Source organism: Crocuta crocuta, unplaced genomic scaffold (genome assembly GCF_008692635.1).
Source record: "Crocuta crocuta isolate KB4526 unplaced genomic scaffold, BGI_CrCroc_1.0 scaffold26, whole genome shotgun sequence".
In the NCBI taxonomy this organism is placed as follows: Eukaryota; Metazoa; Chordata; class Mammalia; order Carnivora; family Hyaenidae; genus Crocuta; species Crocuta crocuta.
In genome coordinates, this window is record NW_027532249.1 from 14,676,233 (window position 1) to 14,701,740 (window position 25,508).

The 25,508-nt window shown below is 42.6% G+C and overlaps 1 protein-coding gene across 1 annotated transcript in view; it reads left to right on the plus strand.

Moving 5' to 3' along the window:
• The window catches only part of LAMA3 (laminin subunit alpha 3), a 263,483-nt gene that overhangs the window by 12,146 nt on the left and 225,829 nt on the right, over positions 1 to 25,508 (plus strand). Inside the window, exon 2 of the mRNA XM_077778240.1 lies at positions 14,806 to 14,958. Within this exon, the coding sequence (XP_077634366.1) occupies positions 14,806 to 14,958 (153 nt within the window). The remainder of the gene's footprint in view (positions 1 to 14,805; positions 14,959 to 25,508) is intronic.

Here is a 25,508-nt window from a genome sequence, read left to right on the forward strand (position 1 = left end):
AGCCACCCAGACGCCNGAAGACAGGCCCTGATGTGTTGAATTTTACGGAAGAGAGATCTGAAACACTGGCTGAGACCAATGGCTAGGACTGGGCCACCAGAAGCGGCAAGAGGCAAGGAAGGATCTTTCTTCTGCAGGTTTCAGAGGAAACAGGGCCCTGCCAACACCTTGATTTCAGACTTCAAGCCTCCAGACTGTGAGACAAGACATTTCTGTTGTTCTAAGCCACCCAGTTTGTGGGACGACATTTTCTATGGTGGCCCCGGGAGACTGATAGAGTAACAGTTGGTTCGGACTGCCATAACAAAATACTATAGATTGGGGAACTTACAAGCAGCAGAAATTTATTTTTCACAGTTCTGGAGGCTGGGAAATCCAAGGTCAAGGGCAGATTCAGTGTCTGGTGAAGACCCACTCCTAGTTTATATTTTTTTGCTGTGTCCTCACATGGTGGGAGAGGTGAGGGATCTCTCTGGGGCCTCTTGTGTGAGGGCACTAATCCCGTTCAACTCATTCTAATGCCATCATCTTAGGGGTTAGGTCTTTAACATATGACAGTGGGGGGGTGGGGCACGAATATTCAGTCCATATTAGTGACTTTAAATCTGATAATCAGTCTCTCAGTGAGTCAGCAGTACTTGTTGACTATTCAGTGTGTGAGTTATCTGTGTATGGGAGGGTGCAGGATGAAGGCCCACACGGAGGCATCTTTGATTATGAGGAACGTATCAGAGGGGCATAAAATAAGGATTGACTAATGCAGGTGAGACTGTGGAGTTTTGTAAATACTGTGAGCCTTGGATTTCTTTTTGCGTAGAGCCCAGTGGTGGATAATTCCTTTCCCACTAATGAGAGCTCACGGGCTACATCAGGGGAAGGCTGGGGTTGTGAAATGAAAGGGCCAATTCCCTATGTCCTGGGATTGGCTCTGCAGAGACTAAATCTTGTTGAGGATTTAAGTGCACAGAAGACATTGGTGGCAAAGATTCTTTTTTGTTTTTAATTTTTTTAATGTTTATTTATTATTGAGACAGAGAGAAACACAGCATGAGTGGGGGAGGAACAGAGAGAGAGGGAGACACAGAATCTGAAGCAGGCTCCAGGCTCTGAGCTGTCAGCGCAGAGCCTGACGTGGGGCTCAAACCCACGAACCATGAGATCATGACCTGAGCCGAAGTTGGATGCTCAACTGACTGAGCCACCCAGGCACCCCCCCTCCCCCACCATTGGTGGCAAAGATTCTATGCAAGGCAGTTTGCACAGTGATTTGATGAGAACAAAAATTTCAGACTTCCGCATGTTCCTATCTGTCTTCTCTATTTCTAGGTGGCTTTCCTATTTCATTGACACCTGATCACTTAATATATCCTTAATGTGATTTTGAATGTTTTTAATGAACCAGAAAAATGAGCAGAAAATGGAGGGATTATTGATGTCTATATGCCAGGCACAGAGGATGGGGACACTGGGCTGAGAATACAAATCTGAACAAGGCAAGGCAAGGTCCTTGCCTGCACAGACGTGACATTCTGAGGGGAGACTGCAACCGATGAGTAAACAAAGACAATAATTATAGATTGCCATTGTGTCTTGGAGAGAGTAAACAGGATTTTGTTATAGTGGGAAACTTCTCTAGGTTGGGTAGATAGAGAGGCTTTTCTAAGGAGGTGTTATTGGCACAGAAACCCATGGGTTGAGAAGAAATTGGCCTCCTCAAGAGGCTGGAAAATGTGTTCCATGCAGAGGGGTCCACAGGTACAAGCCCTCAGAGGTGGGAACACGTGTGCCATGTTCTAGGAATTCAGGAGGTCATGCTGCCCTGGTTATGTATTAAACATTCTTTTAAAATTTATTATTTTTGAGAGAGAGAGAGAGAGAGAGAAACCACATGGGTGGGGAAGGGGCAGAGAGAGAAAGCGGGAGAGAGGATCTGAAGTGATCTCTGTCCTGATGGCAGAGAGCCCGATGCAGGGCTCGAACTCATGAACCATGAGATCGTGACCTGGGTCGAAGCCGGGTGCTTAACCCACTGAACCACCCGGGCATCTCATGTATTTTAAATGTTACGCTTAAGTGAGACTTGTGTATCCTTTCCAAAATTTATAAATACTCCATTTTAGTTTTTATATGTATTTATGCCCTTTCTGGTCCTCAAAAGAATTTAGGTGACTGATGAAATTCAAAAATGTCAGACACGAGGTGCCTGGGTGTCTCAGTTGGTTGAGCGTCTAACTCTTGATTTTGGCTCAGGTCATGGTCTCACAGTTGTGGGATCGAGCCCTACGATGAGTGCAGAGCCTGTTTGGGACTCTCTCTCTTTCTCTCTTTGCCTCTTTCAAAATGAATAAATTAACTTTAAATCTTTAAAAAAAATTAGAATGTTGTACAAAAGGGTTGAGGGAATGGGACAATGGGAAAATAAAGCAGTGATGAATATAATTACTTTATAAGGAGATCAATAACTGAAATGGAATTGAAAGGGAAAGGCTTGGCTTGAGGAATGAATCAAATCCGGGTCAGGCTATCTCCCTAAGGGCTGTATCTGGCTCTCAGTAGGTCAGTAGCTGATGGTTGAATGAATACACTATTAGGGCAGACCTGTTCTCATAAATCTAGGCTTTGGCATGAGACTCTTAGGAGGAAGTACTTTGGATTGGGGGCATTGAGTGGGCAGGCGAAAATGCGATGTGGCCCACTGAGCTTGTGTCAGAGCAGGCAACTCACATGCAAGTACAAGTACCAGGTGACCCCTTTTTGCCAGTGAAATGCCAGCACAACATACAGAGAACAAGAGAATAGAGGGAGAAGTGGAGGGAAGAGGAATCTTCGGGGATCATTAAAATAGGAGTTCAACAACTTCCGGAAAGAACTTCTTGGGTTCTTTCAAGAAGGAACCAGTTGGTCCTGGAACCCCCAAAAGTAGATTGTATGGTGTCAGAATTAAGAACATGGGCTTTGGGATTAATCAGGCTCTCTTTGAAAGCATCTCTTCCTAAAGATGTAGCCCCGAGTGAGTTATGTAACCTCTGTGAGCCTTCATTTCATCTTTTGTAAAATGGGGACACAATGCCATTTAGTTCGGAAGGTTATTCTGAAGATTATATTATGTGAAGTAAACCGTATGCACCTGGGACATAGTGTTTAATAAATGGTAACTCTAATTAAAGGTTGTTTGGAAAGAAGAAATATCAAGGCCTTGGTAAAGAGGCCAGATGTGATGGGTGGGTTAGATTACTAGAGGGAGACCTAGTACCTGGGAAGCCTCTTTTGAATGGAAAGAAATCACAATGAAGAAACGTGTTTTGGCCAGGAGAATGGACAACATTTTCTTTCTTTGCTCTCTGATTTGGCCACGATGGGAAGATAAGTAAGGAAGGCCGATAGCTGAGAAGTCTCTGAAACGGGAGAGGTACCATCTAAAGATGGGAGAGCTGAGTTGAGCATGAGCGGTGCCTCCTGGCCAGAGCAGACAGGTGATCAGAAGTTAGCTGAGACTGGGCTCTGGGGGTCCCTGGGGAGAATGAGCAGGTAGATCCCCATTAGAGGAGAAAAAGCAGGACTAGATTTCATTACACTGTGCTTTCCAAAGTGTTTAATGACAAGGGTGTAAGTCTATAATTTCCTGTTGTTTCTCAACATCAGGAGTTTAGCTTCTGACATTAAAGGTCAAGTCACACACACACACACACACACACTTCTTTTCCCTCTTGAGGTGGGTAGAGGGCCATGTCTGGGATTACCATTCTCCATCACTAATTAACTTGTTTATCACTTTCTAGTATATTTCCTGAAGTGAGTGACAGAATAGTTTATGCCATTTTAATTTATTAACTAAATGAACAAATATTAAATGCCTACTTTGTTCCAGATACTGTTCTGGGTAGTGAACAAGTCCCTGTTCTCAAGGCACTTACAGTGCATTAAAGATGATAGTAGAATCAGCAAACGGTAAGTGCTTCCTGCTCAGAAGAAAGAGAAAGCAAATAAGATGATAGAAGTAGATGGCAGAGTGCAGCATTGCTTTTGATGGAGTGGACAGGGAAGACTTCTCAGAGGAGGGATTTAAGGCTGGGAAAAGCATGTTCTCAGAAGAGGGAACAGCAAGTGCAAAAACCCTGAGGCACGAACATGCTTGGTCTGAATGAGGAACAGCAAGAGGGTCAGCATGGGTAGAATAGAGTGAATGAGGGGAAAGTGGAGGGTTGTGTGTTTGTCTCTGGAATTGAGATGCAAGAGACAGTGTGTGTTTAGAGCGTGTCATTGCAGATGCAGAGCCCTTGAGCAGACAGGAGGGACAGATTCAGTGTTTGTGGGGATGGGGCAGGGAAGGGGAACCCTTGAAGCACAGCTTCTCCCCAGCAATGGGAGGTAAGGAGGGTGTGTGGGCACAAATGCAGGGAAGTTGTGGGTTAGGAAGATGAGCACATTCAGCAAATTCATCAGGAGAAGGAAGAGGGAGGAGGACATTTGAGGAGCATTGAGAATGTGTGAACTAATTTCTGGGAGAGAAAAAGAGAGAATAGAGTGAAACACTATACCAGTATAGAGAAAACACAATTCTCAGTTGTCTGGGGGTGGAGAAACATGAAACCATCTTCCTTTACCTGGTCAGATGGACTCACGGGCAGGCATTGGCCAGCAGGGCACGTTTCTCTGGCTGAGGTCAAATCTCTGAGGTGCCGGCAGATTCGGATGTGGCTTGAGCCCTTTGCTTTGTAGATCTCTCGAATCCTTACCTCTGGGACCTCATCACACTAGAGATGCGCACTGCACTCTGTAGGTGAAGTCTGTGGGGGTGCAGAGCCGGGTGCTCTCCTGTGCTGTGTAATGCCCCGCATCCGTTCTGTGGAGACATCCAGGGATGCAGGAAGCGTGCAAACCGCTTGTGTCCATCATTGGTAATCATGCTGATGTGCTTTTGTGCCTCTCAGAAGGGAGAATTCTGAACAAGGTCTGGGAAGGAGCAATCTGTTTTTTAAATTTGTTTGTTTATTTAGAGAACAAGTTGGGGAGGGGCAGAGAGAGGGAACAAGAGAATCCCAAGCAGGCTCCGTGGTGTCAGCTCGGAGCCCAACTCCAGGCTCAATCTCATGAACCGTGGATCATGACTTGGGCCAAACCCAAGAGTCAGAACACTTAACCAACTGAGTCACCCAGGCTCCCCTGGGAAGAGCAGTCTTAAGTTTGGAATGGGCACCCTCCAGAATGTTCTGCACATCAGGACTCCAGCTGGCTTGCGTTGGGACCCTTGAGACCGTGCCTTTAAGGCACGTGGCCTCGGGAACCTGTGTGAGTGATGGTTAGGAGTGAGGTTGTGGTGGCATCAACGTGCTGATACATACTGGGGCTACTGACGGCCAGGTGTGGTTGAGTGCCCTGTTGCTGGGTTTTCTAAGCCTGGGCACACACCCACGCTTCCACGGGATAGGGTGCTTTCCCTAGCTGGGTCTCTCTCCCAGGCTGGGGGCTGGTGTGTGGACAGTTACAGAATTGCTGTTTCAGCATGGCCTCATGTTTCATCCAAGTGTAAGACAAGGCTATTTGAAGGAGCTCACAGAGCAGCTAGGTCAGGATGGAAGGCATGCTGGCTGTGAGTACCACCCCCAGACCCACACACAGGTCCAGGTTCCTGTACGTCCTGGCTGTGTGGTTTGAGGTGAGGCACCTCACCTCTCTGAGCCTTCTCTTCCTCACCTTTGAGTTTTCACTACCTTGATATAAGCCTGGGAGTGTTGTGAAGATAAAGCAAAGTAAAGCATGGTATGCCTCTCCTGGCTTCCCGCATCCCTGTGCTAGCTGGATTCCAGCACTTTCGGTACTGTGTGGTGTTTCAGCCACTTCTCTGGTCTCTCACTAAATCTTTAGGGACAGGGGTCAACTCTTAGCATTTGTTTGTTTTTATCCTTGCATCCAACTTAGTGCTCTACACGTTGAGGCAGTTCTCAAATGGCTAGTAAATGAATGAGTGTTCAAACAATATACTTGTATTAGGGAGCATCACTGTAGTCGCCTCTAGTGGCTTAGAACAATACAGTATTATACAGTGAATTTAGATGGGAAGCATTGTATAGGAGAGGATTTTCGTTAAGGACAGTCATCAAAAATGTTAGGAACTAGGGAAGACTTTTTTCCCCGTGCTCCTGAAAAAGTCCCTTCGTGAGTCTCTGAAACGTTGGCTTCTCTTCCGTGACCTTCCAACCTTAGATCTCAACTCTGTTTCATTGTTTATTTGAACAATTCTGTGCCCTTTCTTTCTAGCCCCTTCTGTTATAGTTGCTGTTCCCCATATGGCTAGGTTAGTAATAGCCTTGACACATTCAGAGCATGTGTCTCTTGTCGCCATTCCCAAGAGAAGTCTCTTTCCTTGTCTTACAGTGTCCTCATCTCTGTCTGGAATACAGAGGAATACCAGCCCAGGTTCGTCACATGGGTGGATGAATAATCGAACGCAAGAGGGAAAGAATCCTGTTCTCTTTGTCCCCCTCTTCTCTGACTTCCCTCAGTTTTAGTCCTGCTTTTATTTACTTATAGGCCTTTTTTAAAAGTTTAATTATTTAGAGAGAGAGAGTGAGAAAGAGAGTGGAGGAAGAACAGAGAGAGAGACACGCAGAATCCCAAGCAGGCTCCACACTGTCAGCACAAAGCCCGGTGTGGGGCTCACATCCACACACTGTGAGGTCATGACTTGAGCTGAGATGAAGAGTCAGATGCTTAACTGACTGAGCCACGCAGGCGCTCCTATTTATAGGTAATTAAAAAATACAGGACCTCAGATGCAGACTTGGATTATGGGTTATTCATAACTCTCTGTTTATGACATGCTTTCATCATTGGTCCTTGCATGCTCTGACTTAATGTATATGTGGATGGATGGATTTTAAATAGTATAATAAATGTCCATGTACCTGCTACCAAAACCAAAATTAGGGCCTTGATAATAACTTCTATCTAACCATATGGCTTCCTTACCTCCTGTGTCTCCATTTCCCACAGTCTGGGGTAGTCATCATTCTGAATCCTTTATTTATTTTTCCCTTTTATATAGTTTTTTTTCTTACATCTCTATAAATAGTTTTTTTTCTTTTTTAATGTTTATTTTTGAGAGAGAGGCAGCATAAGTGGGGGAGGGGCAGAGAGAGAGGGAGACACAGAATCCGAAGCAGGCTCCAGGCTCCAAGCTGTCAGCACAGAGCCTGACGCAGGGCTCAAACTCATGAACTGTGACATCATGACCTGAGCTGAAGTCAGACGCTTAACTGACAGCCACCCAGGTGCCTCAGTTACATCTCTGTATATATTCCTAAATAGTGAGTCCTTCTCATTTTGGTTGCTCGTGTTGTCAAATATATTCATTTATTCATTGTTGGTCATTTATTAATTCATTGTGTGAATGTACTGCTGTGATTCATTGTCACTCCTCTGGCTGGGTAATTAGGTTATTCCCAGGATTTTGGTCTTATGAACAGTGCTTCTGTGAATATTCTTGAACATGATGTCATTAAGATTGTGCAAGAGTTTATGGGTTATGAGCTTGTGAGTAGAATTCCTGGGCCACAGGCATTGTGAATTTTCGACATTATGAGATAATGCCCAAACAGTGTCCAAAGTCTTTGGATCAATTCATACTTATACCACTTTCTTTCCAATGCTGGTTATACTCACATTTTGAACACTATTACTTACACATGGTCTGCCCTGATCACTTAATGGTGCTGAGAGTGAACATTTCTTTGAATGCTTGTTTTATGTGTTCCTCTTCTGTAAAATACCTATTCCTACTTTTGCCCTTCTTTTTAGCTATACTTCCTTATTGATTTGCAGAAGTTTGATATATATTTATGATGAGAATTCTTTGTTGATTTTATGTTCTTGGTTTAGGTATTGATTCTTGTGTAAGACAGCACTCCAAAACTTAGTGGCTTAACACAATAATTATTTTCCCTCGTAATTGTTTGCGGTGACAGGGCTCAGCTGGGTGGTTCTTTTGATCCATGTGGTGTCCGTGGGAGTAGCTCAGATGTATTCAGTAGCTGCCGAGGTAGGACTGGACGGTCCCAGAAGGCTTTGTGAGCACGTCGGGTGTCTCTGTGCTCTCCTGTGCATCCTCTCTGTTTGGTTAGCAGGGCTTTCTCATAGCACGGTGATCCGGGGTAGTGGACTTCTTCTCTGGATGCTGGCTTACAAGAGGAGGGAAGCAGAATTTGCTGATCCTTTTAAGACATCCGCTCGAAAATCCCAGAATGACACTTCTGCAAATGATAAAGTTGGTTTGGATTGGAGAGAAGAGAATAGCTTCCGGGGAAGATAGCTTCTACCTCTTGACGTGTGAAGTGGCAGACACACACACACACACACACACACACAGAAGGAATTGATGGCAGCTGTCATGAAAGACCATTTGCCACTTGTATGCTGTGAATGTCTTTCAGTTTGTAACTTTTCCTTCTACCTCTTTAAGGTGAACCAATATTCTTAATTTTAACACCATAGTCAAGTCTGTTTATTCTTTTGTAGTCAGTGCTTTTTGAATCTTGTTTAAGAAGCCATTCCTTGCTCCAAATTCTAAAAGATGTTCACTGGTATTTTGCTCTAATTGGTTTTAAAGTTTATTTCTGACATGAAAGTCCTTAATTCATCTGAAGCTGATTTTTGTTTCTGACTTGTGTAGGAATTTGTATTGTTTTCCATTGGCTATGGATTAGCGAGGGATCTGATGTACTGCTTCTGTTATGTACTAAGGTTTTGAAAATGCATGGATCTGTTTTGGGCTTTCTTTTCTGTCCTGGAGAAGCAGTTTCTCTCCTCTTGCTCTGTTCTAATTATAACAGTTTCGTAATAAGCCCTGATACCTTCAAGGGCAGGCTTTCTTCTCCCTGCTCTATTTGTTTAACAGTATCCTGGCTTTTCTTGGTCTTTTACTCTTCCATATAAATTTGAGAATTATCTTACTGTGCTCTGAGAGAATCTGTATTGAGATTTTTATTGGACTCATATTGATTTTTAGATCAACTTTGGGAGAACTGATGAGTTTTTGATGATACTGTATCCAAGAAAATGGTTGTTTCATTTATTTAGATTTTAGAAATTCTCTTAATAGATTTTGTTTGTTTCTTAAATTCCACATAAGGGTGAAATCATACGCTATTTGTCTTTCTCTGTCTGACTTGTTTCACTTAGCATAATACCCTGTGGGTCCATCCATGCTGTTGCAAATGATGAGATCTTACTATTTTTTTAAACGTTTATTATTGGGGCGCCTGGGTGGCTCAGTCAGTTGAGTGTCCAACTTCAGCTCAGGTATTGATCTCACAGTTCGTGGGTTCGAGCCCCGCATCAGGCTCTGTGCTGACAGCTAGCTCAGAGCCTGGAGCCTGTTTCAGAGTCTGTATCTCACTCTCTCTCTGAACCTCACCTGCTCACACTGTCTCTCTATCTCTCTCAGAAATAAATAAAACATTAAAAAATTTTTAAAAAGTTTATTCTTTTTGAGAGAGAGAGAGAGAGAGAGAGAGAGGAAGCAAGGGAGAGGCAGAGAGAGAGATGGCGTGGGGAGAGACAGAGGACCCCAAGCAGGCCCTGTGCTGACAGCAGAGCCCGATGTGGGACTCAGCTCACAAACTGTGAGATCATGACCTGAGCCAAAGTCAAACACTCAACCCACGGAGCCACCCAGGTGCCCCAGAGATCTCATTCTTTTTTACAGCTGAGTAACATTCTGTTGTATATAACACTGCTATTCTTTATCCATTCATCTATCAATGGACACCTGAGTTAATTCCAAATCTTGGCTGTTGTAAATAATCCTCTTGTAAATTTAGGGGTGCATGTATCTTTTCAAATTAGTGTTTTTGTTTCCTTTGGGTAGATACCCAGTAGTGGCATTACTGAATCGCATGGTAATTGTATTTTTATTTTTTTTGAGGAACCCCTATACTGTTTTCCAAAGTGACCGCACCAATTTGCATTCCCACCAACAGCGAGGTGGGTACCTTTTTCTCCACATCCTCGCCAATGCTTGAATTTCTTGTGATTTTGATTCTAGCCTCTCTGACAGGGGTGCTGGTGGTGACATTTCTCTTCAGCCCCCTCCCCTCCCAGTCTAGATAGCGAGCCGGTTTTGGGAGCCAGCGTGGACGCTGTCCACTTATCTTGTTAGCACGGCGTGCCCCGCCTTGTATTCCCCTGCAGATCTGCCCCGTCCACCCCTGCCCCGTTTGGCACGTGTCCCTCCAAAGCTGCTTTTGCCCCAACACACCCTGCAAACAACCCCGGCAGGGACCAGCACCACTCCAGAGTGACTCCTGCTCTGGGAAGAGGGGAAGATAACCGCACACACTGGTGCGTCCACAGTTCCTCATAGCGGGCAGCACAGGGAGTGTCCTGGTGATCAGTGTGATTATGGCCCCAGCAGGCAGACGGGGGGCAGGCAGCTGAATTGACTGCTGACTCTGCCCAACGACAAGCCTGCAGCATCCCTAGCTAGGTCCCTGGCGCCAGCTGCTGGGGCGGGTCAGCCAGCCCCTGTGTTGTGGAGGAGGCTCCCAATGACAATTGGCCAGGGCCTTTGCAAACAAGCCTGGCCAGACGAGTTCAACATTTACACCCACTACTTTAGTGAGGGCATTGATCTTATCCTCCGGGACTATCACTCTATGGTTGTGCAGGATGAGGGCCCAGCAGATGCAGGTGAGCTCTGAGATGGAGGCCATGGTGCGGGCAGCTGCTGAGTGGGCACTGCTGGGTGCGGAGCTAGTTGCTGGATGGAATGAGCTTCACCCCAACGCGAGCTTCCTTGAAAAGACCAAGCACCTTAGTGGAAGCTGAAGAAAGCCAGAGTTTTCACTAATGACACATGTAGATATGTAGAAATGAACAGAAGGTTTGGCTTATTTTTATTACCTAGGCAAAGTTCACTACTAGAAATTCATCTTTTTTTAAAAATTTTTAATTTTATTTTAGAGAGAGAGCAAGCGGGGGAGGGGGACAGAGGGAGAGAGAATCTTTTTTTTTCCTTTTATAGTTTATTGTCAAGTTGGTTTCCATACAACACCCAGTACTCATCCCACAAGTGCCCTCNTCATTGTATAGATAAACCACTTCTTCTTGATCCATTCGTCAGTCGATGGACATGTAGACTCTTTCCATGATTTGGCTATTGTTGAAAGTGCTGCTATGAACATTGGGGTACATGTGCTCCTATGCATCAGCACTCCTGTATCTCTCAGGTAAATTCCTAGCAGTGCTATTGCTGGGTCATAAGGGAGTTCTATTGTTAATTTTTTGAGGAACCTCCACACTGTTTGCCAGAGGGGCTGCACCAGTTTACATTCCCACCAACAGTGTAGGAGGGTGCCCGTTTCTCCACATCCTCGCCAGCATCTATAGACTCCCGATTTGTTCATTTTAGCTGCTCTGACTAGTGTGAGGTGGTATCTCTGTGTGGTTTTGATTAGAGGGAGAGATAATCTTTTTTTTTTTAATTAAAAAAAAAGTTTTATTTATTTCTGAGAGACAGAGAGAGACAGCATGAGCAGGGGAGGGTCAGGGAGAGAGAGACACACAGAATCTGAAACAGGCTCCAGGCTCTCAGCTGGCTTTCAGCACAGAGCCTGACGTGGGGCTTGAACCAACGAACCACGAGATCATGACCTGAGCCAAAGTTGGACGCTCAATTGACTGAGCCATCCAGGTGCCCCAGAAATCCATCTTTAATATATGTATCTATTATATTAGTTAGCTTGCCACATATCAGTGTTGACACTAACTTGGATAACTGCAGTGCTCTCTTGTTCATAAAATTATAATTTTTTGAATACATACATTCAAATTATTTGTTGTTCACACACTCAAAATTCGTATTTTAGTAATTAGTCCTTGATCAGACAATTTGTAGTGTTAAAGCTCCAGAGCCAGTGTCCTTATCCGTGATGTAACAGGTAACAGTTTGATTTGGGGTAGCAGAAGGACTAGGGTATCAGCAGAAGCAATGAGGTGAGTCTGAGAGGCCTTGGAACAGTAACTCTTAGGTTATTGTGAAGGCTCCTTTAAGACCAGTTATAGGAAGGAATGTATGTTACGGACTACCCACAATGTCTCACAAACCAGAGCTGTAGCCCCTAGATGGGGAAGAGAATTACAGGGTGGTGGATAACGTATTATTTCTGGGGCCCTAGGCTTAGGTCCTGGTACACCATTTACCAGTCATGTGGTTCTTGGGGAAATTGCTTAAAGTAATTCACTGTGTTTCCTCAGCGGTAAAATAGAAGTGATAATCTTAGGGTGCAAATGTGAAGTGCATAGTGACCGGTGCATAATAGGTGCTCTGTAAATGTTCAGTTTAATTGTTGACATAATTATTTGAAAATTGAGTATCACCGAAACCACACAAAAAGCATCACCTCCATTCCTTACATCTCTACATTATGGAGATAGAGATAAATACAGGTCATAAGCATCCACATACTTAGAGATTCACTTCTAACTATATGTAAATCTGGTAAACTATGAGGAGTCATAATTTAATTCCCTTATCAGGTAATTAAATTGGTAAGATTCTTTCTGGGGAAGAATGGGAAAAATAAAGATCACTGAAAAGAAAAATATTCATAAATGTTTAGATGTCTTAGCTTAAATAGTTTTTAATTACACTTTTTATTATAAAGGAACATTTTATAGAAAGATCCCCCATTTATTTTTAAGAATTGCTGATGGTGGGGTGCCTGGGTGGCTCAGTCAGTTAAGTGCCTTGACTCTTGATTTTGGCTCAGGTCCTGATCTCGCAGTTTTTGAGTTCGACCCTCGTGTTGGGCTCTGTGCTGATGATGTGGAGCCTTCTTAGGATTCTCTCTCTTAAAATAAATAAATAAACTTTTAAAAAGTCGCTGAAGGGAGATATCCTTTATTAGGCTTCTGTGATGTGCAGGGCAATGTGCTGGTGAAGTGTAGTGACAGGGAAGACACACATGGTCTCTGATCTCATGAACTGATGGGGCTGCCTCTCCTAGGGTGCTGCTTCTGAGTTACACAAGTGTCTTCACATAACGGCAGAAGATAAAGTTGTAGATAAATATATCGCCACATATGGGAGAATCCTCAGTTACGCCCTTGATGAAAACATTTGTTCACACATTTGGTTCCACACCAGGATCAAATTTAAACACTGAAGAATGAACTTTAGGGGCGCCTGGGTGGCTTAGTCGGTTAAATATCCGACTTCAGTGCAGTCATGATTTTGTGGTTCACGAGTTTGAGCCTCACGTCAGCCTCTGTACTGTCATCTCAGAGCCTGGATCCTGCTTTAGATTCTGTGTCTCCCTCTTTCTCTGCCCCTTCCCTGCTCTCACTCTCTCTTTCTCAAAGATCAAATAAGAAATTAAAAAAAATTAAAAAATAATAATGAACTTTAGGGATACTTGTCAGAGGGCAGAGCTGCCATTTTGTCACAGAATGTTCTGAAAAGGCTGTGGGTACAAGTTTACTTGTTTATTCCCCCTCCTAAATGGTGTTTGTGCTCTCAGGCAATTTCATTGGAGTGCAAAACAGTTCAGTGGGTGAAGCCCACCACTGGAGAAGCATGATCCTTTGACCCAGTTAAAATATATGCAGTATATAAGAAAGGACTGTATATAGTCAGCATTTGAGGTGGTAATGTCTATAAAAGTGTGCATTACAAATAAAGGAAAACAGAATTAAGAGTTTGCCTCCCCCCAAAAGAGTAATTCAGTAAGAAGATGAGATGGTATCGGCAGAATCAGAATTCAGTAAAGATGATAATACCAAATAGGTATCACTCCAGATAAGAATGGATTCTTATTTATCTATGGAATTGACTGTCAATTTCTCACTTTGGTCTCCACAGACCAGCTGTTATCTTCCTATTTATCTTTCAGGTCTTGTCTTTGATTACTCATGCTGTTGTTAAACTGGACCAGCTGGCCTCTGTGCTTTTGCTCTTGCTGGTTCCTCTACCTGGAACACCTTCCCTGTTTGCTGTTCACTGACACTCGCCAAAGCTGTGTCTACCCTTGCCGGCAACTTAATTCCGCCTCTTCCCCCCTGTTTTCTGAGCCCATGGAATATGCATCACCTTTGACCCAGAACTCTATTATACACTTTAGTTGTATCCTTGCCTTGTGGTTATTTGTGTACTTATCACCTCCACTGAGACTGCAAACGGGGATTCTCTTTGTACCCTAGTGCCCGACATGGAGATTGCATAGTAGGAACTAAAGAGTAAAAAGGATTTGCTGAAGGAAGATATCTTTGCATCTCAGATACAACAGATTCCCAGTCCCAGTGTTAACTGGGACAAGAAAAACATAGCTGTAAAAGATGGAATATAAGAAGGGCGCCTGGATGGCTCAGTCGACTAAGCGTCTGACTTTAGCTCAAGTCATGATCTCATGGCTTGTGGGTTGGAGACTTGTGTCGGGCTCTGTGCTGACAGCTCAGAGCCTGGAGCCCATTTTGGACTCTGTGTCTCCCTCTCTCTCCTCTGCCTCTCCCCTGCTCGTTCTCTGTTACTGTCTCTCAAAAATAAATAAACGTTAAAAATTTTTTTAAAAAGATGGAAGATAAGCATAATATATATCTTAGAATCATGACAAGCAGAGGTATAAACGGGTGATATGGTTTAAGATTAAATTAAGACGAAAAAGCCTTACTGTCTGCAGAATACATGATGACGAATCTCAACAGCTGACATCTCTAAGCCGTGTAAAGTGGACTTTTAGTTACCTGTTTACTAAATCGTTAGGAAAAAATTACTTGGAAATTAAAAAAAGAACTTTTCTTTTTTCCCCCCAGGGCCAGTTCTGTGACTATTGCAATTCTGAGGACCCCAGGAAAGCACATCCAGTCACCAATGCGATTGATGGATCTGAGCGTTGGTGGCAAAGCCCTCCTCTCTCCTCAGGCACACAGTACAACAAAGTCAATGTCACCTTGGATCTAGGGCAGGTAAGCTACGCTTCCAACTGGAATGGGGAAAGTTAGTTTGGGTCATTGTTTCTGTTGTGATTTCTGATATAATAGAAATTGTATTAAAAATGTACATCAGTTTTAAGTGGTTAATCATTGTGAAGACTGTTATGTGAATACTTGCATCCCAGCCTGTCATGATGCAGATACCCAGACCTGTCTATCAAAAGAGTTAAGAACAGTAAAAAGTAGTTTTATTGGCAAAGATATTGATTATTATTATTATTTTTGATTATGGTGAAATTCACACAATATAAAATGTGCCATCTTAGACATTTTTTTAATGTTTATTCATTTTTTGAGAGGGAAAGAGAGAGACAGACAGAGCACGATCAGGGGAGGGGCAGAGAGAGAGGGAGACACAGAATCCGAAGCAGGCTCCAGGCTCTGAGCCATCAGCACAGAGCCTGACGCGAGGCTCAAACTCTTGAATCATGAGATCACGACCTGAGCCGAAGTCGGATGCTTAACCGACTGAGCCACTGGGTGCCCCATCTTAGACATTTTTTAAGTGTACAGTTCAGTTGTGTTAAATTCACATTGCTATGCAACCCGTCACCAGAACTTTTTTCATCTTGCAAAACCAGCACTCTGTACCCATAAACCACAACTCCCTATTCTCCTTTTCCCCTAGTACCTGGCAACCACCATTTTCCTTTCTCTCTGTGTGAATTTAGCAACCCTGGGTACCTCATGTAAGTGGAATCCTACAGTATTTGTCCTTTGTGACTGGCTTATTTCACTTAGCATAATGTCACCAAGGTTGATCTGTACTGTAGCAGCTGGCAGAGTTTCCTTCCTTTTCAGGATTGAGTAATATTCTACTGCATGTGGGCACCACATTTTTTTATACATTCATCTGTCCACAGACACTTGAGTCGCACCCACCTTTTTGCCATTGTGAGCAATGCTGCTATGAACATGGGCACAGCTAAGATATTTTTATAGCATTTCCCAGAAATCCTGGTTCTGTGAGCACTGACTATCATAGTTTTTGGCTCTGTTTGGCCAGCTGGTCCATGAGAAAACCTGACTTCAGTCTTCCTCTCCAGTGGTATGCTAAGATGTCCCCAAGGATGCCTTCCTCTTGGCGCACATGCCCAGTGTAATTACCTCTCTTTTGAGTGTGGCAGACTATGATGGAATTCACTCCTGTGGTAAGGTGGCATTATATGACCAAATAAAGGGATTTGCACATATGTTCAAGGTTCCAAGTCAGCTGATCAAAAGGGAGGTTATCTTGGAGGATTTCTCCTAATCAGGGGAGCTCCTAAAAGGGACTACTGGGCCCTACCCGAAGGAAGAGACGTGAAACATGAGAAAATTTCCTGCTGACCTTGAAGGGGAAAACTGCATGTTGTAAACTACCTGTGGAGAGGGCCACGTGGCAAGGCCCTAATAATGGGTTCCAGAAGCTGAGAGCAGCCGCAGGCAACTGCCAGGAAAAAAGCGGGAACCTCAATCCTATGACCATAAGAAACTGGATTCTGCCAACAACATGTGCAAACTTGGAAGTATCTTTCCAGGCATCTGGTGAATGCCTTGATTGCAGCCAACACGCCCAGACTCTTGAAATACAGAGCTAAAAGTAAGTGGCTTTGGTTTAAGCCACTACATTTGTGTTCATTTGTTAAGCAGCAATAGAAAAACCGATGCACCTTCTTCTTTCATCTTTCATACGAGGGAGTGCCTCCTATTTTTTCCACTCTGTTCCATCAACAAATATTTATGTCAGGCCCTGTTCTAGGTATTTGTGCTCCATAAAAGAACAAAAGAGATGGAGGTTCATTTCCTCATATAACACACTGACATTCAGTTGTGGGAGACAGCCAACAAAAATATACATCAGTAAATATAATATGTTAGAAGCCGATAAGAGCCTTGGAAAAAGTGAAAAAGTAGATCAGGGTAAAGAGGTCTTGCAGTTTTAATTAGGATGTTCAGGAGAGGGCTTGTTGAACAAAGATTGGAAGCAGGTGAAGGCATTCACCATGTAGCTATCTGTCACCCAGAAAAGGGAATAGCCCTGCAAAGTCCCTAAGGTAGGAGCTTGTCTGGAAGGTATCAGGACAGACAGCATGGAGGTCAGGGTGGCTGGAGTAGAGTCAGGGAGGGGAAAGTGGTGAGAGAAAAGGCCAGAAAGAGAACACACAGGGCCGGATCAAATAGGGCCTCTAGGCCACAATAAGGCCTTGGACTCTTCATGTGACATGAGAGCCATTACAGAGTTTCAAGCAGAGGAATGATCTAATTTGATTTATATTTAAAAATGATGTCCATGTCTATTCTATTAAGGATTACCAGGGGGCAAGGGTAGAAGCCAGTTAAGAGAGTGTCCTCATAATCCACAAGAAAGATGCCAGTAGTGGCAGTGAAAGTAGGTGATTGTATCCCAGATATATTTTGAGACTATAGCTGTCAGGATTTCCTAATGGATTGAACGTGGAGTGAGAAGTGAGGATTCAGGAGGATTCCTAAGGTTTTTGGTCTGAACAACTGGAACTGCTGTTTGCAGGGATGTTGGAGACTCGGGGACAGTTTTGTGAACATGTGACCACTGAAATACTGTTTGGACGTCCAAGTGGAGGTTTGGACTAAGCACTGGAAGATATGAGTCTGGGAATCTGACTGGGCTGGAAGAGACATTTGTTATGGATTTCTTTAGATTTTATCATATTTGGGATTGCTTAGCTTCTTGAATCTGTATATTTATACCTTTCATCATCTTTGGGATATTTCAAAAAACCTTCCTTCCTTCCTTCCTTTTCCAGCTTTATTGAGGTATCATTGACAAATAAGATTGTATGTGTTTTTTTAATGTTTATTTATTTATTTTGAGAGAGAGCACAAGCAGGGGGAGGGACAGAGAGAGGAAATCCCAAGCAGGCTCTCGTGATTGTGAGATCATGACCTGAGCCGAAATCATGAGTTGGATGGTTAACTGACGGAACTACCCAGACATTCCAATAAAATTGTATGTGTTTTAAAGTGTAGAATGTGATGATTTGATAACCATATACTTTGTGAAATGATTACCATGATGAAGTTAATTAACCCATTCATCACCTCACATATTTTTTTGTCTATGTGTGTATTGAGAACACTTAAGATCTGCTCTTTTAATAAATTTCAGATATACAATACCATATTATTAACTGTAGATACCATGTTGTACATTAGATTCTTTAGTTCTGGGAACTAAGACTCATATACTTTGAACAACATCTTCTGACTTCTCCCTTCCCTCAGCCCTCGTAACCACCATTCTACTCTCTGTTTCTATGAGTTCAACTTCTCTCTTTTGGGGATTCTGATGATATTAATGTTAGATCTTTTATTATTGTTCCATAGGTCCCTGAAGCTGTGTTCATTTATTTTTTCAGTTGATTTTCTCTCTTGTTTTTCAGATTACGTCATTGTATTGCTCTACCTTCAAATTCCCTGATTCCATCCTCTTTCATATTTATTCTCCTATCTAGCCCATTTAGTGAGTTTTTAGTTTTAGTTATTGTATTTTTTCAGTTATATAATTTCCATTCAGTTTTTTTTTTTTAATGTCCTTTATTCCTTGGCTTAGGTTTTAGTAAAACCTTGGTTTGTGAGCATAATTCATTATGGAAGCATGATTGTAATCCATAATCCCAAGTACTTGTATATCAAGGCACATTTCAAGACCTATTGGCTCAGTTGTGATCATGTGACATTTGGCATCACATACTACTCGTATGTCACGACATTACTTGTTTATCAAGTTAAGATGTATTAGAAATATTTGTTCTTCTTGAGGAACACTCACAAAACAAGTTACTCACAATCCAACATTTTACTGTCTTTTCATTTCAAGAATATTTGTACTTTCTCACTGAAGCATTTTTATGATTGCTACTTTAAAGTTTTTGTTGGATAGTTCCATCATCTGTTTTGTCATCACATATTGGGGTCTTTTGATTGTTTTTTTCATTCAAGTTGTTATTTTCCCCTGGTTTTTGGTATGATGAGTGATTTTCAGTTGTATTTTGGGCATTTTAGATATTATATTAGAAGATTGAATCTGGAGCACTTGGCTGTTTCAGTTACTTAAGCATCTGACTCTTGATTTTGGCTTAGGTTGTGATCTCATGGTTGTGATATTGAGCCCTGTGTCAGGCTCTGCACTGAGCATGGAGCCTGCTTCAAATTGTCTCTCTCTCTCTTTCTGTGTGTGTGTGTGTGTGTATGTATGTGTGTCCCTCCCCTGCTCATGCTCTCTCCTGCTCTGTCAAAATAAATAAAATCTTAAAAAAAAAAAGGAGACTCTGAATCCTGTTTAAATCTCCTATCTTAGCAGATGGTCACCTTATTTAGGTTTAATATGGAGGTCCTGACCTGTTTTTACAGGCTGTGGTTCCACTGACAATTTGTTTTTGAGAGCTGGTGCATACTGTTCTAGTCTGCTTTATTCATCTGGTGCCTGGCTCACGCTTGATCCCTAATAGGGCTGCCTGTGGAGCCAGAATGAACTTCTCCTGATCCAGTAACACCTAGTAGGGGTTGAAACACACTGACCTTCAGGGCAGAGAGTGCTTCCCCAGTGCACTGTCCAAGGCTGCCTGGTGCTGAAATAGACATTTGGAAATTGACGGCATATGTATGGTGTTAACCTGTGAAACAGCATGAGAATGAGATGAGGAGAGGATCTAGCGCTGAGCCCTGGGGTGCTCCAAGATTAAGAAGTCCTGGAAAAGGAAAGTAACCAGTAGATAAGACTGGTATGGAATGACAGATGGGAGGACAACCAAGAAAGTGTGGTGTCCTAAAGCCAGATGAAGAAAGTATGTTAAAAATGAGGGAGTCTTAACAAATTATAGCAGAGAACTTCCCCGACCTGGGGAAGGAAGTAAATGTGGAAATACAAGAGGCTCNAAATAGGCAAAGGATCCAAATAGAAAGTTTTCCAAAGAAGATACACAAATGGTCAATAAGCACATGAAAAGATAGCATCATAAGCTATCAGGGAAATGTAATTTAAAACCATAATGAGATACCACTTCACACTCGGTTGGGTGGCTCTAATCAAAAAGATAGATAATAGCAAGCATTGATGAGGCTCTGGAGAAATTGGAACTCTAATACATTGTTAGTGGCAAACTAAAATGGCATAGATGCTTAGGAAAAACAGTTTGGTAGTTCCTCAGAAAGTTAATCACAGAGTTACTGTATGACCCAGCAATTCCACTCCTAGTTATATACTCAAGAAAAATGAAAACATACACACACAGAAAAACTTGTTTGTTAATGTTCATTATAGCATTATTTGTAATAGCCAAAAAGTGGGAACAACTGAGATGTCCATCAGTTCAGATGCCCATCACATGATGAATAAATAAGCCAAATATTCATATCCATACAATGGAATATTATTCAACATTAAAAAGGAATGAATTTCTGATGAAAGCTACAACACAGATGGACCTTGAAAACATGCTGCTTGAAGAAGCCAGTCACAAAAGACCATGTATCATGTGATTCTATGTATTTGAAATACGCAGATAAGCAAGTATCTTAGTGGCTGCCTACGGCTGGGGGCTCTGGAGGGAATTGAGGGATGACTCCTAGGCGGTATGGTTTGTCTTGGGGGAGACAGATGAAAATTGAATATGATTGATCGGAAAACCTTGTGAACATGCCAGAAACATTTGGACTGTACATTTTAGATGGCTGAGTTGAATGGTAGGTGAATTATACCTCAGTGGAACTATAAAGAGTTCATGGAAAGAGAGTTTCAAAGAAAAAGAAATTGAGAGGCTGTATCAAATACTATGTCAAGTAACAGGGCAGGTAATATTGGAGTTGCTAATAGGGCAGTCACTGGTGGCTTTGATGAGACAGGATTGAAAACCTGACTGTAGGAAGATTGAGAGAGTGTGGAAGGAAATGAAACTTACACAGAAATCTAATTTGAGGAGTTCTGAAGAAATGAGGAGAAAGAAATGGGGGAGGAACTATTGAAAGTCAGGCCAAGAAAAGGCTGGTAAGTGATTCGTAATAAGAAATAGACAGCAACACTTACACTGATACTAATAATAGTACTAATACTAACATTAAACTGATCTTTCGGGTGGCCATAGTTGTGCAGAGACTATAGTTCATCTAGGAAATACTGCCTTCACCAGATGCCTGCCCTCAGCCCGTCTGCCGGGGCTGTAGACATGTAGACCTGCAGGGTGCTTTCTTTGAGAGGCTTCCATTGGTAGGTGGGGCTGCAGGTACCCTTGTGCACTGCTGGTGGGAATGCAAACTGGGGCAGCCACTGTGGAATATAGTATGGAGGTACCCCCAGAAATTAAAAATAGAATTACCATATGATCCAGTAATTCCACTACTGGATATTTATCCAAAGAAAATGAAAACACTAGTTTGAAAACATATATGCACCCTTATGTTTATTGCAGCATTATTTACAATAGCCAAATTATGGAAGCAACCTAAGTCTACATTGAGAGATAATTGGATAAAGAAGATGTGGCATATATACACAATGGAATATTACTCAGCCATAAAAAAAGTGAAATCTTGCCATTTGCAACAATATGGATGGATCTAGATAGAGAGTATAATGTTAAGTGAAATAAGTCAGTCAGCGAAAGACAAACCCCATATGATTTCACTCATATGTGGAATTTAAGAAACAAAACAATGAACAAAGAAAAAGGAGACAAAAAAACCGAACTCTTAACTATAGAGAACAAACAGGTGGCTACAAGATGGAAGGGGGTTGGGAGAATGGGTGAAACAGGTGAAGGGGATTAAGAGTATACTTAACCATCATGAGTACTGAGTAATGTACAGAATTGTTGAATCACTGTATTGTACACATGAAACTGATAGAAAACCGTATGTTAACTATACTTCAGTTAAAAAGAAGGAAAAATTTTAATCCAAAAAGAAGCATTGCTTGCAAGCAATCAAAAGGCAGTACATCCCGCAGACTAGAAATTAAATGACACTGAGATTTCTTTGAAGTAGTGTGTTATCTTCATTTAGGTTGGTTATAGTTTGGTGATAGAAGGACTGTCTGCCTCTTCAGAGCATATGTTGTGTTAAATTAGGGCTCTCCTAAGAATATTTCACCAGCAATTTTCACCTGAGATAATTTAGGAAGACTCTTCATGGTTTGAAAGACTCTGTAAGCCCAATTTCAACTATGAATTAGTCTTATCCCTCTAATAACTCACCTTGGCCATGAATTCAGTAGAGATTTTGCCTGTAATGACCAGAATTTACCTATTAGGCCAGTTATTTAACTGAAGATTTTTGTAGTTGCTGGGAATTTTAACCCATCAAAATGATGTATACTTATCATACCAATGCCTGCTGGATTTACTTTTTCTACCTTAAAGCTGTTTTAAAAAACTTAACCTTTTATGTTATTTTATTTTTTTAATTTTAATTTATCTTTGAGAGAGTGAGAGCAAGAGAGCAGGTGGGGGAGGGGCAGAGAGAGAGAGAGGAGGGAGGGAGGGAGAGAGAGAGAGAGAGAGGGAGGGAGAGAATCTGAAGGAGGGTCCAGGCTCTGAGCCGTCAGAGCCTGATGCGTCGCTCAAACTCACCAACTGTGAGGTCATGACCTGAGCCGACGTCGGATGCTTAACCAACTGAGCCACCCAGGTGCCCCCAAAAATTACCTTTTAGAAGTGCCCTTTTGATGTACTAAAAAATATCTAATTAAGACCGTTGGATTAAAGAACATATACCAGCATAGGAACAGGTTAGCCCCTTGCTGGCTGCCAACAGACACTAGCCATGGCCTCCTTCTGCAGGAAGATTGTGTTCAATCCCATCCCTGACCTGCTGGGGAGGCTCCTCTGAAGGGGAGTTGATTGATGGTGGATTCTGGAGTCGGCCCACCTTGGTTTGCACCCTGGTGCACTGTTTACTCACTGTGTGACCCTGAGCAATACATTTGACTGCTCTGTGCTACAGTTTCATTATTTATAAAGGGAGATAATAATCATCCTTACCTCATAGGATTGCTGTGAGGTTTGAATGAGTTAACTGCTTCATTAAAAAAATTTTTTTATAGTTTTTATTCATTTTTGAGACAGAGACAGAGCATGAGTGGGGAAGGGGCAGAGAGAGAGGGAAACACAGAATCTGAAACAGGCTCCAGACTCTGAGCTGCCAGCACAGAACCCAATGTGGGGGCTTGAACCCATGAACTGTGACTAAGCCAAAGTCGGACACTTAACCAACTGAGCCACCCAGGCGCCCCTAACTGATGCATTTTTAAACCTCTTGAGCCAGTGGTTTCTAAATAAATTTTTACTTAATAAAATAAAGTGAATTTCAATAAATGCTCATTATTGACAGACTGATGACTTCTTTTGTTCTAGAAAATACTGTATATAAAAATGTAGAGAATACTCTAGAAAAGTCTAGAAACAGGAGAAGCAGCATAAATTATGCCAGGCTGAAGATGTTTCTTTCCTGTTGTGCTTGAACAAGTAGGTTTTGTCGTGTAAGATTCATGTATGTCCAGTTGGGCATCCGTTTTCTTCTTCATGCTGGACTTACCCATGAAAGTGTCTCTGAGAGGTTAGACTTCAGAACCAAATAGTGATCTACAGACTTGGGATGGAGAGAGTGTGAATTCTGATGCATGGTTGGGAAATAAAATCTAGGCCCTATGCTTGTTTTTACCACATCGCTTTTTTTCCAGTTACTGAGAACCGACACTTGAGTTCAATGTGCTGTAGTCAATTTGACAGCTTATGTTGTGAGGGCGGTTACTTTCCTCTGTCTCCTTTTGAACAGTTGGGTGGTTTTCACTGTTATTTTTATTGGACAGTGCAGTTTGACAAAAGCATCCCCTTCAGACTTGATCTCGAGGAGCAATTTCTTACAGGGTGGCAAACGTGTGAAGTTTCTATGATTCTCTAGAGGCAGGGCCATTTTATGAGGCTGTACTAGTTCATCTGATGATACCGTATTCATCAGTTTTAAGCTATAGAATAAGAACACAATGTCTTACAGGAATCGTTCATCTCATCTGGCCAAATATAATGAGGTCAGCTTCTCAGCCTATGTATAGACTGGCTGGGAAGTGCAGGATTTAATGTCCCCAGGAGCATCCCTTAACCCAGCAGAAAAATTCCCCATTTCTCTGCCTCTCCAAGGCAGGATTCTTAAGAGTGTCTCTGCCAGAACCAAGCCCCAGTAGGTGCTGGTAAGAATCTGCCATGGACAGGGGCACCTGGGTGGCTGGGTTGGTTGGGCGTCCAACTTCAGCTCAGGTCATGATCTCACGGTTGGTAGGTTCAGGCCCCATGTTGGGCTCTGTGCTTACAGCTCAGAGTCTGGAGCCTGCTTTGGATCCTGTGTCTCCCTCTCTCACTGCTCCTCCCCAGCTCGCACTCTGTCACTCTCTCAAAAAAAAAAAAAAAAATCTGCCATTGATATATCAGCCACTGGCTTTTCTCCATCTTCTGTGTCCCCCTCACTCCCAATTCATGCTTCTTGAGATCAACTCCCAAAGAAACTACTTGTGCCCAGTCTCTGTCTCAGAGCTGGCTTTAGAGCAGACCCAGATGAAGACAAGGAAGAAAGGGAGCTTAGGCTGAGACTCTGAATACCCTGTATGTGTACACACGAGCAAACACTGAAAAAATTACTTAAAATGCAGTAAGTCAGAAAACTCAGGAAATGTTTCTAACATTCTCATGTTAAGTAACAAAGGAAACAGCATTATAACTTTTAAAGAAAATTTTTAGAGAAATTTGCTATTACTCTACTGCTTTTTCATGAACTTAGTATAGACAGTGAACTTCTCACGGGCCAGATGCAATACAGGATCCAACCGTCTGAGAGTGAATTTTGTATGTAGAAGGCCTACTAGGGTGTTTTTGTAGTTGCTGTTGTTTCCTGGTCCTCTTTAACGTTTACGAGACTTTGGTGGATGAATTGAAAACATCCTTTGTAGCCCTTGTCAGTTCTTACTCAGATGGCAGGAAGGCCTGGGTTGGTTTCTGGCTCTTCTTGGGCTAATGGGCTTTGGACGTTAAATCAATTCTAGGGATGCCAGGCAGACAGCGTCACTAAAAGTCTGACTCACTTGGGTCCCTAGGTAGATACGGTTCAATCCAGAAAGTGGATGACTCTAGGATTTGACCCAGTCTTCTGGATTCCTCAGGAATTGTCTAGACTATAAGCTTCAGAAAGACAGGGACTGTGTTTTCTTTTGTTCACTATATGGTGTTCTACTCCCAACATCTTGCGCAGTTTTCAGCACATTGTAGATGTTCAGTAAATGTACTGAGTGAGTGCAGAGTGAAACAAGGATGGTTCAGGGTCGGTCTGAATTTCCCAGGACATAGTACTAATGGAAGAATGTTTCTGGGAGACCACATCTCTGGGCAAACCAGCCTCGGCTCTGTAATCAACTAGATGGTTGGTTCCACTTATGACACTTGGGTCTCTTTGCAGCATCATTTAAGTGTTCTAGAGCTATAACATAATTGGAAGATCTAGGTCTTATTCAGAACAAATTTTTA